Source organism: Hemicordylus capensis, chromosome 11 (genome assembly GCF_027244095.1).
Source record: "Hemicordylus capensis ecotype Gifberg chromosome 11, rHemCap1.1.pri, whole genome shotgun sequence".
In the NCBI taxonomy this organism is placed as follows: Eukaryota; Metazoa; Chordata; class Lepidosauria; order Squamata; family Cordylidae; genus Hemicordylus; species Hemicordylus capensis.
The window spans coordinates 22,571,065-22,585,776 of record NC_069667.1 but is presented as its reverse complement, the minus strand read 5'-3'; the positions used below and the strand labels follow the sequence as shown (position 1 = coordinate 22,585,776).

The window sequence follows — 14,712 nt, the reverse complement described above, 5'->3', positions numbered from 1 at the left end:
AGATCACGATAAAATGAGCAATACAAAAACACATGACCTACTGTTTCAAAACTGCCATTCCCACAAGGACACAATCTCTCCAAAAAAGGAACCCTCCTAAATCTACCCTCGAATACCACAGAGGGCAACACATCCATCCGGACTAGCATCAGGGCTCTTCTGTGGGTTGGTTATGTCAGATTATACAGATACTTGGCTGGTTTTTGCAAGGGCTTAACTGTTCCAAACCACCTGTAGCTTGATGCCCGACCTAAATCTATCTGGTGTCCCATATCGATCATACGCTGCTTAAGGATCACTCTGGCATTGTGGTAGCCCAGGGGGAGTAGGAATTCTATTGATAGTCCATATACTTTTAATTTTTCAGTGATTAAGAGGGTCCAGTCAGAGGGATGTTAACCTTTGTATATGACCAGGAACATAGGAAGTTGCCTTATACCAAATGAGACCCTTGGTCCATGGAACTCTGTATCATCTGTCCAGACTGGCAGCGGCTTTTCCGAGATTACAGGCAGGAGCCTTTCCTAGCTTTTCCTTGAGATGTCAAGGATTGAACCTGGGGGCTTCTGCATGCAGCTTTTTGTGTCAATGTTTTGTGTCGCCTGCTAGTTTCACCCCAAATTGGAAATCTTCTCAATCAGCTGCTCAGAATGATTCCGCCCACCTCCTGGAACTCCGAACTGCCTTTGCTGTGTTCTCCTCTTAATTGCTTGAAAATCTCATTGAGAGAGGAGTGGGGATTGTGCATTTGGCAGATTACACCAGACACCTTGCATATGAAGGGCAGGATCTAGCAACAAAAGATCTGCACAGCTTTAGAGCCAAACCAGACAAGGTGGCAAAGATCCATCGTGGGATCCCTTGTCTGTAAATATTTGCTAAAACCAGCCGCTTTACAGAATGAAGTTGTGTCCACTTGCCTTCTAAGTCGGTTGGCACAATTAGGGGAAACCACCGGCACATTTTCCCCAGATAGCTGGGCGTGTGTGTGATTTTCATCAGGAAAACTGTTCAGGGAGAAAGGGTTAAAAGCCTCTGTGCCATGATCCTTTAGATATGGGAAACATTTCACCATGGGATGACTCCGCTTGAATGGTGACAAATCCAGGGGAGGAGAGCTGGTCTTGTGTTAGCAAGCATGAATTGTCCCCTTTGCTAAGCAGGGCCCATGCTGGTTTGCATTTGAATGGGAGACTACATGTGAGCACTGCAAGATATTCCCCTCTTAGGGGATGGAGCCACTCTGGGAAGAGCATCTAGGTTCCAAGTTCCCTCCCTGGCAGAATCTCCAAGATAGGGCTGAGAGAGACTCCTGCCTGCGACTTTGGAGAAGCCGCTGCCAGTCTGTGTAGCTAATACTGACCTAGATGGACCAATGGTCTGACTCTGTATAAGGTAGCCTCCTATGGGAAGAGTGTCTATTATTTTGCAAACATGTAAAGACACATGCACACCACTCACAGATCTCCAAATATTCATGCATTTGACACTAAGGCTTACTGTGGTCCTTCGTTTCAGATGCAGGAATATTTTCTCTTTGCGATTTTAGGATTTTTTAAGACTTGTGTAATGAGGAAGAATATCTTTTCCCAGCACAGGGGAAAAATTCCAGCATATTGTTGTTTTCCTCCCTGTATGTTTTCAGAAATGCATCCCAAATTGTAAAACATCAAAGTCGGATGTTGGCTTCTAGGCAGCCTTTGGACAGCATGCTTCAGTTCTCTTTCCAGCAGTTCGTTGCAACAGCTGCATTATCCTGTGTTAGAAGCAGCCCTGTTAATTGCATCACCTTGGAGTATAATGAATCTGTGTCCTTAACATTTATTTAATCATGGAGAGACAGCAAAGGGGGAGAAAAAAAGAGGGAAAGGGTGAAACCTTTCTTGAATACAAATGCAAACTGCTGGTTGGCCCTTCTCTTCATCTTGGTTGACATTTTTCATTGATTGCATGGTTGGGAGAGGTAGAGGGGTGTATGTGTGTGTGTGTGTGAGAGAGAGAGAGAGAGAGAGAATATTCTGTATTCCCATCAGGCAGACGTTGGACTACTTTCTCGTATCTGGCTTACTGATATTGTTCTCTGTGTTGTTTCAATGACAGCCAACATGGTTCATCATCATCATCATCATCATCATCATCATCATTAGTTGCATTTCTGTCCAGCCCATCCTCCAAGGTGGTGTACCAGGTTTTTCTTTCCTGCTTCCCTCATTATACCTTCTCAACAACCCTGTGAGGTGGGTTAGGTTGAGAGACAGTTAATGGTCCAAGGACATGCAGTGAGCTTGGTGAGTCTAGTAGAGGAGGCATTGCTGGGTTTAAACTGGAAGACCTGATTTGAAATCCCAGACGGGCAGTGTCTCTCCAAGGTTTCAGACAGGAGTCTTTCTCAGCCCTTTCTGGAGATGCTGCCAGAAAGTGTGTGCAAGCAGGCAGGTGCTCTTCTTTGGAGCAACCCCATCCCCTAAGGGGAATATCTTATAGTGCTCACACATGGAGTCTCCCATTCAAATGCAAACCAGGGCAGACTGCTTAGCAAAGAGGACAGTTCATGCCCTGGTGCCTGCCCGGGTCAGGGCTTTCTTGGTAGTGGCCCCTCGTCTTTGGAATGCCCTCCCAAAAGGGCTTGGTCGGTCTCCCTCCTTGACTAGTTTTTAAAAGAACCCCAAACCCTCCCTTTTTAAAGAAGCTTTTTAAAGACTGGCTTCCAGTTGCATTTAGTTTTAATCCTGGCTGCTGTATTTCTTATATTATCTGCTCTGTCTCTTATTGTGCGTGATGATGATTTATGTGTTTTAGTCTCTCTTATCCTTTTATTACGGGCTTCATGTTTCTTTTATTGTAAGCCGCTCTCAGCAGCCGCATGCTAGAGGGGCGGGATATAAATATTTAAAATAATAAATCAAAAAGAGTACCAGCGTTTGCAGCCTGCAGCTGCTCTGAGTGGATTGACACCGCCCAGATTATGCTGCACAACATGTGGGCCAATGAGACTAAATGCCAGCGAATTATCTCCTTGAGATTCAGAAAGATGTGCTGTCTTGGGGATCCCCCCTTCCAGGCCAGAGAGTGGTTTTAAGCCCCACAACCATGCTTATAATGCTAAGCAGGATTCAGCCTGGTCTGGAGGGGAGACCCTCCCTCTCCACTGGTTGCAGGAACGCTGCTCTCAAGGGAACACATAGCAAGTGAAATGAAATTCAGGACGGGACTTCAAAATATTTCAAACCTGTGTGTAAATGACTCTACAAGTGCATGTTAAGTTGTCGAGAGGAATAGGGTGTGATTTGTAAATCAGCCAGACCTGCGGCTGGATGGGATGTTGTAATGCCTGGTGTCTACCGTGTGCAGAAATCCAGGGATGCTTCTCTCCCCCGCCTCCTCCCCGTCCATTGAAATGCTGGTTCTTGTTTCCCGCTGGCCTGACGCCTTCTCCCATTGTTGCTGGCCTTGTCAGCAGAGCCTTAAATTTATTCATGGAACACGCTGGAGCTCAGGTGGCAGCAGCTAAATCCATTCAGCAGTCGGAATCGGAGGAAAGCCATTTGAATGTCCTCCACTCGGCACTGCATTACTTAGAGAACTTGAAGGATATTAATTACTCCGTGTGCTCGCCGATGTAAAATCCTGAATGTATCAAGACGAATGCATTGAGAGGGAATCTTAAGTCAACAGTAATTAACGTGGAGTTTAAAAACAAACCAAGACACCAAAATGGAGGATTAATGGTGAGGTTTTCCTATTGCAACCACCAGTAGCTCAGGGTGCATGCAGGTTGGTCTGCGAAATGCAAAGTGGTTTTCATAACCAATATATCTTCTGTTTGTCTCTTTCGTGTCTCGAACAGGATTGCTTGCTTTAAAAAAAAACAACCATGGGAATCTCAAACCTCTTCAGCTCCAATTCTGGTTATTTCTCTGAAGCTGTATCTCTAGCAGGTTCCCCCTGCCTCTCAGCTCAAATGTATAAAATTATTATCCTTGATCTCAGAATGTGCTTTGCTAGATAGAAGATGCATTTGGGTGGGTGGTTTCCATTTTGTGTGTGTGTTTGTTTTGTCAAATGCTGTACCAATATTTTACATTGCTTTCCCCCCAAAACATATAATAATCGGGAAAGCATCCACAGATGAGTGGCAGCTTGGGAGATGAATCGTTATAGTCGGCTTGACAGATGCAAGCATGGTCCCTGTATTTATACCACATCCATTAAGAGAGACAAATGGAAAACCTAAACACTGACTGCCCTGCAATTTGACAGTCACTGGTTTCCTAGAAAGCCGCCATGGCGGGAAGGGTCAGTTTTGACAGCGTCAGAAGCAGAGCAATTTGTGGGAGCGTGTCCTGCTGTATTCTATTTTAAATTGTGGGGTGCTTTCCTGTCTGTCGATTAGCAATATAAAGCGGCGCTAATTCTTTGTCTCTAGGATACGCCGATGACTTTGACTTCAGTTTAGAAGACGCGCTGGATGATAACCTCCCAACAAAGCGACGTAAGTCAGTTCAGGAGAGAACAGATTGTTAACAGATTGGATTACTGACTTGGGTTATATTTTGGTGTGTGCATGGTCAGAGGTGCTTCTCACAATTATCAACCGCTAAAAATCAATATGGCTTCCATGTGTCAAAGGGGACAACCTGTGGGCTCCTCAGTACAACATGACAGTGGTGCTTTCAGTGTTAACACCAATGTAGTTAGCGCTGCGATTGTAGGTTTAAGTACACAATAACGGCCTTGCTTGTTCAGATTGAGCACCCGGCTGGCCCAGCTTTCTTTTTCTGCCAGTTGCTTCTGGACACTGAAAGCCTCTCAAGCCCTGCCTAAGGACTGGAAGCTTGCACTTGTTTTTAATGTGAAAACTAAACTTCTTAAGATTTGCTTTTCCTTGTGTTTGCATGGAATAACAGAAGTTTGTTTCTCAATCCAATAACATAGTTTTAGATTCAATAATTAATATTTCCTTCCTGTACTTTTTAGAGTGAAGTTGTCACTTGTGTGTAAGTGTATGTGTCCCTTTTCAATGCCTGGATTGATTTGGACAAAATTTGGTGCAGTTGTAATGCCCCCCAGGGACGTATTTTGTGATTATGCCAACCACTCCAATTCAAGATGGCAGATGCATGAACTTCTGAGGTGGATGTGAGATAGTTTCTGAGCCACCTATCTGATTTGCATCAAACTTAGTTAAGATAATAGACATTAAATCTTGATATCCCATAAATGAATTCCAGAACCCATTTCAAGATGGCGACTCTGTGTGTGTCGTCCCTGCCCCACCCCCACCTTTGCAATGCCTTGACCAATTTGGATCAAATTTAGTACAGTCGTAGTGCCTCGCAGGGACATTTCAACTGCGGGTTTTATAATCACGTCATTCTCTCTTTGCCACCCTCCACCTATGCGTAGCGCACCCTGTTCTTACAGACGAGGTTCTGGCAACTACTGTTTTGCTGTACTCTGCATATTGCATTTGGTGTTTAACAACAAATAGCGCATGCATTTGAAGATGGTAATTATCAATTAAAATTGTAGTGAAAGGAAAGTAGGTGAATTAGTTCTTACCAGAACTTCTTGTTTGTCTTGCTACAGCTACTCACAAGCCTCCCAAGAAGCCTTCCAGTGGAACAACAGGTGAGATGTTATTTAGCCTTTAGGCTAAAGCTGTGAAAGTTGCAGATATTGACCGCAGCTTTATTTGCACATAACGACAGCCTGGTTTCCCCACACACATACTTTCTCTCCCTCTCCCTTCGTGTAAGGGCAAGTCACTTTTTTGTTTTGCAGATTTCAGCATTGGATTAGCAACTTTTGCTTTTAAACATTCTGGAACAGGAGGGGTGGAGCTTGGGACAGGCCAGGGGTGGAGCCTAGTGGACTCTGGCAGGAGTATGGTAAGGATGTTCCATTTGCTGCTGGGGCTGAGGCTGGCAGGTGTGAAGAGCAGGCATGTGCACAAAACTGGTCTGCCCAGTTTGGTTCGAATCTGAACCAGATTCAAACCGAACAGGGGATGTTTGGTTCTGGCACCCCGAATGGGACCCCAGAACTGGTTCAGGCCTGTTTGAGGTGCAAGGGACTTTCCCCCCATTAAAAACTGGCCACTACCGGGCCCTCTCGGGGGGTGCTGCCGGTTCCCCCTCCCCTTGGTCTTTTTGGCTCTTTCTCAGTGCTTTTTGGCTCTTTCTCAGTTTTGGCTCTTTCTCAGTGCACTGCAGCCTCCAGAATGGCCCCTACCAACGCAGAAGGGCCGAACTGGCCCTTTTAATATTGATGGGAGGCGGGTGGGACGGGGCGGGGATGGTGGACCACTGGAGAGCCCGCCATGGCAGCAACCCCCCAAGGGCCAGGCAGTGGTGAGCAACCATTCTTTAAAGGGCAGGGGGAGTTTCGAACAGGCCCAAGGGGTTCAACTTGACCTCGAGCTGAACCAGGCCAGGCTCGGCTCAACGTTGAGCCCTTGAACCAGGCTGGTTCGAGTGCGAACTGACTCAACCTGGAGCTGGTTCGCACATCCCTAATGGTGAGGCCAAGCCTGTGCTTGAGTTTCAGTGGGTGAAAAAGGAAGCAACTCCTGGGCCAGGTTATTGATTTATTTGGACACCGCCTATGCCACCTTCCTGCGAGTGAACACTTCAGAGGCGGCTTGACAGTAAACATGTAAAACGAAGTATCGTTGAATATAAATGCCGACTGCAAACCAGGATAAAAAGATATGCCCAGCCTAGAGCACATTCAATTGCTGTGATACCTTGCTTTGTATTTTCTCTGCTGCTGGATCTTTTTCTGGATTTTGACTGTTTTGTTTTTTTGATCGTGGTTTTGTTCTGGAGCTGCAGTTTTACAAATTGCTTTGTTGCATTGTGAGCCTCCAAAGCTAATAAATACGATCAGTAATTCAACCACTGGACAAGCAGCTCCTTAGCCCAAACCAAATGGCCCCAAATAAAACCATAAACAACTTCTCCATCAAAAGTCAGGAGAAACGGGTTAGTTATTGCATGGTGCATAAAAGACAATAAAGAATGCAGGTCTCCCTGCAGTAGGAATTCCAAAATTGGGTGCAGTCATAGAAAAGGCTCTCCCTCCCAGGGGACACCTGTCTAACTTGTGCAGGTGAAGACCTGGAGAGCAGCCTCGGATGAAGATCTTGGGGGGTGGGCAGGTACATCGGGGAACAGGAAGTCATGTACTGTAGCTCTGCCAACACTTAACCTCAGCTCAAGATAACCAGTAGGGTGGAGGCTATGGGGGAAGCACACACAAGCCTAAACAGCTTAAGCCAGGCCTGCTCAATTTTGGCCCTCTTGCAGATGTTGGCCCACAGCTCCCATAATCCCTGGCTATTGGCCACTGGGACTAGGGATTATGGGAGTTGTAGTCCAAAAACAGCTGGGGGGCCAAAGTTGAGCAGGCTTGGCCCCTGGGTATTTAAGAGAACATCTTCTTTGTCATGAGCACCATCGCCTGCTGTGATCATCTGGAGAGGTTTGTCTGCAGTTGCCAGCACCGGCTCGTCTGGGGGCTACTCGGGGACAGGCCTTTTCCGTCGCAGCCCCTGGGCTTGGGAATGCGCTCCCTGCTGAAATAAGAGCCTCCCCATCTCTGGAAACTTTTAAAAAGTCGATCAAGACATATCTGTCCACTCAGGCTTTTAATTACATTTATGGTTTTGTTGGTTTTTAATGTTGGGTTTTAAATGATTTTAATGTTTTAGTCATTTTTTTAGGTTTCTTTAATATGTGTTGTTTTGACTGTACACCGCCCAGAGATGCAGGTTTTGGGCGGCATAAATAAATAAATAACAAATCAGCTTTCGGTATTTTAGGAACATTGATTGATTAAGTGCTGTCAAGTTGGTGTCGTCTCTTAGCAACCACAGAATTCTCATCTTGTCTATCCATGTGGTTTTCCTGGTAAAACACAGGAGTGGTGTACCATTGCCTTCTCCCATGCAGTATGAAGGTGATGCCTTTGACAGTAAAGTGACCGTCCACCTCCAGCACCTTCCTATATCGCTGCTACCCAGTCTAGATGCCTGCTTGCTTTACCTGGGCAGCTGGGATGACCTTTACACCTTGTGTGACCCTACTGGGAGTATACCTCCAGGTGTACTTGGCTCATTCCTCCCAGGAACATCCCCCCCCCCACCACAGTGAGGCAGCATAGCCGGTCTTGTGGGGTGGAATCATAGGAGGAACATAGGAGCTGCTTTATACCGACTCAGACAATGGATCCATCTAGCTCAGTATTTCCCAAGTGGGGCTGCACAACTTTGGCCCTCCTGCAGGTGTTGGACTACAAATCCCACCATCCCCATTGACCGCTGTGGCTGGGGATGATGGGAGTTGTAGTCCAACAGCTGAAGGGCTGAAGTTGCGCAACCCTAGTCTACACTGACGGGCAGCAGCTTCTCCAAGGCTTCAGGCAGGAGTCTCTCCCAGCCCTACCTGGAGATGCTGCCAGGGATTGAACCTGAGCCCTTCTGCATGCCAAGCAGATGCTCTTCTGCCATTGAGCTGCGGCCCCATCCGCTACCCCGAAGCGGTGCACTGGATCAGAGTTCCATAACCTGTCCTTTTTGTGCCTGTGTGTGTGTTGCATAATTTAAGTGGGCACAATAAGGGAAGATGCTGCTTCAAAAACTCCCTTGAATTTCTGGATTTGGTAAAGATACAGCCTGAAATTTGAGCTTTTAACCCCAACCCCGCCCAGTCTGGCCACAGGTACAAAGGCATGCATGCATAAATAAGCAAGCAAGCAGGCCATTTATTTCTGGTCAGTTGGCAATCCTATTCCAGTGGGAGATTCACATTGATGAAGTCCCCTGAAGCTCAGGTTGCCAAAGCAAGTCTCTGTGATGGAGTGTTGAGGGTGACCTGAGGAGACATGGAGTCAACTCACTGCTCAGCCCTGATATTCTCTGCGAGACTTTGGGAAGTTATTTTAATACCTCTCTCTCCAGGCTACTTCGCAGGGCTGTTGTGAGGATGAAGTGCTGCCCTGCGCCCCATGGAGGAAGGGAGAAGATGCAAAGGGCAAGAGATCAGTTCAGTTTAGTTTATTTGCAGTCGCTGACCAGAACAATAGATACATACAGTCCAAACAGTAACAATAACTAATCCAGGTATTTATAAACCTCATGAATGAGAAATCAAGTTGACTGTCTTTTTGTGCGTGTTTGTTTGCTGAACAGGTGACTTGGATTTGGCTGACTTCTTTGACACCCCACCGGAGACAACGACAAAACCAGCAAAGGCAACCACCGGTCCTTACCCTCGGAAACCAGGTAACTCATCCTTGCCTTGCTGTGTTTTATAGCTGGTGTGGCTCCCTGCCCCAAGCTTCAGAGGTGCCCACCACTAACCTTTCTAGACCCAGGGCCAGCATACCGTTACAGGGGAAAGGAGTCCAGTAATTTAATCACCATTTTCCCTTCCTGCTGCCCTGTCAACTCTTGGGCCTCGGGGAGTATTTCCAACTAGGGATGTGCATGAACTAGTTTGTGCACTCCCGGGAAGTGTGGGGGGTGCCCTTACCTGCCCCGCTGCTTTCCCCCCACCAGCGTTGGTCTGGGGGCTGCTGCATACCTCCCTGCAGCCCTGGTCAATGTTGTACCAGAAGTGGCCGGCGTGCGTACGCACCCTCCCTGCCCCTTATAGGAACCCCCCACCTCCGAACCGGCTCGAACACCAGCATTCCGAACCGGTTTGGTGCTCCAGAAAAGGAGCACCGAACTGTTTTCGTGCATACCCCTAGTTCCATCTCCCCACTGAACCTAACCATGCTCCTTTGTAATGCCAGGTCAGTTCAAAATAAGATCGAAATCATCCATGACTTCATCATGGATGAAGGAGTCAACCTGGCTTGTATAACTGAGACCTGGTTGTGGGAGGCTAGTGGTCCTGTGTGGGCCCAGCTTCTTCCCCCAGGGTACTCTGTTGCTGAGGAGGTTAGGGGGAATGGGCAGTGGTTGGGCAGAGTGGCTGAAGTCCACAAGAATAATATCTCCCTTACCAGGGGAGAGAATTGATGAGTGGGTGTACCTTAGGCTGGGGACTCGGGATAGATTGGGGAATCTGTTGCTGGCTTCCTAACTGATCTGACGGAGAGGGTCACTGACTTGGTCTTGGAGTCGCCCAGGCTTTTGGTGCTGGGTGATTTCAGCGTCCACTTTGGGTCTGGCTTGTCTGGTGCTGCTCAGGAGTTCATAGCGGCCATGACAACTACGGGCCTATCCCAATTATTCCTAGGACCTACACATGTTGCTGGGCACACGCTGCATTTGGTCTTTTGCTCGGATCCGTGGTGTGTGTGTGTGTGTGTGTCCCATGGGTGGGGTCTCCTGTAGTTTCCCCATTGGTTAATCCTTCCTGGTTAAGGTTGGTCTCACAGTCACGTCTGACCCCTGCAGGGGTGGTGGACCTATTAGAATGGCCTGAGAAGTCTCTTGGATCCAGTAGGATTCCAAAGGGCCTTGGAGGGTTTTGCAGTTGGTCCTGCCAGGTATTCTGCAGTGATGCCCTGGTGGATACCTGGAACAGGGAACTCACCAGGACAGTAGACACAATCATTTCTAAGTGTTCTCTCCCAACCCACTTCAAAATCAGCTCCATGGTATACAGAAGAGCTACGGGTGTTGAAGCGGCAAGGTAGACGACTGGAGTGCAAATGTAGGAGGATTCCCCTTGCATTTGATAAGACACAGCATAGAGCCACTTAAAGGCCTCTGCTGTGGCAATCTGTGCAGCAAGGAAGTGATTTTATTCTGCACGTATTGCATCTGCAAGTCCTCCTCCAGCAGAGCTGTTCTGGATTGTTAGGGGTTTAACTCAATTCCCAGTGATTCCTCATTCTAGCTACAATGTCTGACAGCTAGGGATGATGGGAGTTGTAGTCCAACATCTGCAGGAGGGCCGAAGTTGTGCCGCCCTGCTTGACTGCTCTCAGTTGGCCTAAGTTGGCTTCTGCCCTCATCCCCCTGGAGTGGTTCCTGTCTTAAAATCTGAACGAGCCGCAGTATTGTCCCTCCTGTGGTACCAACACAAGCCAACCACTCACACATCTTTTGAGCTGCACAGAGGGAGGGAAAATGTGGCTGGAAACAGCAGAGAGAAGCCACCCAGCATCTGCGGTCACAACACAGACCTAGAGGCCTAGCTTGAGGGAGACTTTAGCAACATCTGCACAATTTCATCCTCTTCCACTGGCTGTGGCCAAGTGTTTCGGACTGCGACCCTGTGCAGTTACATGAGAGTAAGCCCCACTGGCCATAGTTACTTCCGATCAAACATGTATAGGATCGTGCTGCCATAGCTTTATTTATTTTGAAAATGTTTTTTGTGTCACTTAAAAAAAATAATTATACTCCGCTTTCCCGCTCATAGAGGGCCCAAAGCTGCTTATAGAACAACACACTGGGGGATAAACTCAGGGTTTAATCAGTAATGAGTGTTGACTGTTTCATACACACAAGCCGCAGACTGGTGAAGGAGACCTCTCTGACCCTGAGCAACGGACCTGGGGGAAATGAAATGCACGGTGGGCTGCTTCATTTCTGGGTGTCCCACAAGCCCCAGCAATTGAGATGCGGACCCAGGAGTGCTTGATCATGCCTCTTCTTTCTGCACCTGGTGCAAGGGGGTAACCTTTCTTCGTGCTCTCCTCTCTGCAGACGATGGCCGCTGGTACACCACCACCACCAAGCAGCCCAAAGCCACCAAAAAGACTCCAGGTAAGTGTGCCCTTCTCTAGGGCACGGTAGGCATCAGAAGTGAACACCACGGACAGATGCAGGAATGGCCATCACTTCTCCTTCCAGAACCAACATTGCTCTGCACTGCAGCAAGTTTGATCAGCACCATTATGCCCTACAGCAGGGATTCCCAGATGTTGTTGACCACAACTCCCATCATCCTCAGCCAAAGGCCATTGGCGTTGGGGGGAGATGGTAGTTGTAGTCAACAACTTCCGGGAATCCTTGTTAGAGGGAACACAGGTCAGCACAGCGGGGGGGTGGGGGTGAGGTCGGGGGTTTGATCCAAGAGGCATTAAGTAAGAGAGGAGCCGTAAGGGTGGAAAGTAGATCCGTCTGCAAAGCGTGCCCAGCTGCCCTTGTTCGAGTGCAACACTGGTCCGGATATCGCCCGGTGGGAGAGGATCAAATAACTCGGACATGTGCATTTAAAAAAATAAGAGTAGTCAGTACAAAGGTTCTCGCATTCCATTGCATGTCTCCCCGCAAGCAGCGGCAAGATCGACCCGGACCCAGCTTCTCCTGCCGCGCCTGCTCTCCAGCTTCCCCGGCTGCCGTCTGCCCCTCTGGCAGAGCTCATCTGGGATGGGTGGTTTGCTTTCTGGAGCAGGAGCAGGCAAACCTGGCCCTGCAGCTGTTTATGGACTCCAACTCCCAGCACCCCCAGCCACAGTTTATTGTAGCTGGGGAAGATGGAGGTTGTAGTTCAGCAACAGCTGGAGGGCCCAGTTTACCCACCCCTGTTCTAGAGCCTTATTCAGACATGATGTTGTACAAGTGTGCAGATGTCTGTACGCTCGTACACCTGTTTGTGTGAACGACAGAAGCCCTATTCAGACATGATGTTGTACGAGTGTATAGATCTCGGTACACAGTTGACATGTACATTGGATGATTGTTATCTGCATTCATTTTAAAAATGAGAACCTGGGTACAGGCCCCTCAAATGCATGGAATAGACAGGAGGTGTATCTGCTGTACCTGTGTTCAGCATAACGTCTGGATCACTGCCTCTGTGTCCACTGTACGCTCATCGTATGAGTGCTGAACATATCCTGTGGTGCATAGGGCTTAGGTGAGAGTAAAAGAGGAATATGTCGTTCAACTCCACTCTGCTTTCTCCCTGTTCTATGTGATTTCACGGTATTTGGTCCACGATGGAGGATAATTTCTGTGCAAAGATAACAATGTTTATGTCAACTGCAGCTAGAACAGGTTGTGGCCGAGGGAGTCGGAAACGTTTTCTGGCACGTTGCAGGAAAACGTGAAGAAGTCTGTGTGTACTTTACTTTCTAGTAGCGCCGCTTTTGACAGGCTGGATCTTTGTAAAATTAAGCAAATGCTCATTGTTGACACCTTAGAGCAGAGATTCTCTGCTCTCAGAGAAATAATTGCATCTTAGAGCAGAGATTCTCAAACTTGTGTCCCCAGATGTTGTTGGGCTACAACTCCCATCATCCCCTGCTGTGGGTGATGGGAATTGTAGTCCAACGCCATCTGAGGACCCAAGTTTGAGCAGCCCTGCCTTAAGGCAATAGATCCCAGAGGTAACCAGTGTGCTATTTTATAGCCAAAGACCGAATGGATTTTGACTTGGCCGATGCCTTGGATGACAGAAACGACGGGCAAGGTGGAGGAACCCCTCACGTAAACCCTGGCGGAGGTATGTTGAAGAGTCTACCTCAGTGTTGTCCTTTTGGTTTTAGGAGAGCCATCCAGCCTTCTTTTTCTGTCGCACTTGTTGAGTACCTGCCATTCTAGAGTGCAGGATACACACCTCCACCTGACCCAGAATAGAATGGACAGGTTGTCTTTGGGGGGAACCAAGCAGGCTAGGTGGGAAAGAGGGTCTCCTTGTTTTGTTGGGACCCTTCTTAATGACTCCTGCCCTGTTTGGACTCCTCCTCATCCTGCATTTATGCCTCTTTTCAATAGCAAAGTTCACACAGCACTTTACTAACAAAAGGAGTGAGAAAATGGTCTGCTGCAGAAATAGTTTTTCTGCAAACACTCAAGCAATAAAGAAACCAGCACAAGTTGAAAGTCTTCATACAATCGGAAAGAACTAGCAGCATGGAACTGGTATAAAAACAATGGGAGACGCTTTACCTGATGCCTCAATGAAAATGAAGCAGTGACCTGAAAGGCCACCAGTTGTAAAAAAATGTGGACATCCAAAGTGTTTTATTTAGACGATGTACCTAGGTTAGCAATTCGCGACTCGCATCCCTTCCAGAGAACTAACATCTGCACCATTTCCCTTCTTGGTCATCTGGAGAAGTTGCTTGCTTCCCAGAGGCCAGTCAAATGGCCGTTTGCAAGCTTGGTGCGGTAATACAGTGTAAACCATTGGCTGGTTGGGCCTCTTAAGTTGCACCTTTTTCTCTGCTGCAGCCAGGTGGAATAGGCACTAACGGAGGCAGTTCTTGGGAAGGCAGGGTCGAAATGGCAGCTGACCAAGCTGAGCCAATGGAAGGGGTCTTGCTGCCTCACTTTCCCCAGAGGCGGGACGGACCTCTCCAAATGGCTTGGCGTCTTTCCAGTTCGAAGGCCTTATAAGCAGGCAGACTGACCCAGTGGTGTGGGGCACGGCTGATTGGAGGTGACGCTTCGTATCAGCAGTTAAAGTGGTTTGGAGGGACCCCACTTGTCCTCTTGGTTTGGGGTTTGACCCTCTAGGGATACATTGTGAGGTCTGTTTCTTTAGTTGCTGGTTTCCTCAAGACAGACCTACTCACACGTAGGGAAATGGGTTTGTTTGTTAGGTTGAGTTGAAATATACGAGAGGCCAAAAATGAGCAAAATTTCAAATAGGATTTTAGATAATTTGGTTAACATTTCCCCACCATTTCCCAACGTAGCTGTGAACTCCAGAACAGGAAGGGCTTAACCAGGGCTGGGCAAACTTGGCCCTTCAGCTGTTGTTGAACTAGAACTCCCGTCACCCCTAGCCACCGTTT

At 47.9% G+C, this 14,712-nt stretch overlaps 1 protein-coding gene across 2 annotated transcripts in view; it reads left to right on the top strand.

Moving 5' to 3' along the window:
* Nucleotides 1-14,712, top strand: part of CD99L2 (CD99 molecule like 2) — a 52,340-nt gene that overhangs the window by 20,963 nt on the left and 16,665 nt on the right. For both annotated transcript variants that reach the window (XM_053273515.1, XM_053273514.1), the window contains exons 2-6: nucleotides 4,427-4,492; nucleotides 5,590-5,631; nucleotides 9,194-9,286; nucleotides 11,672-11,731; nucleotides 13,323-13,415. In XM_053273515.1, coding sequence (XP_053129490.1) covers nucleotides 4,427-4,492; nucleotides 5,590-5,631; nucleotides 9,194-9,286; nucleotides 11,672-11,731; nucleotides 13,323-13,415 — 354 coding nt within the window. The remainder of the gene's footprint in view (nucleotides 1-4,426; nucleotides 4,493-5,589; nucleotides 5,632-9,193; nucleotides 9,287-11,671; nucleotides 11,732-13,322; nucleotides 13,416-14,712) is intronic.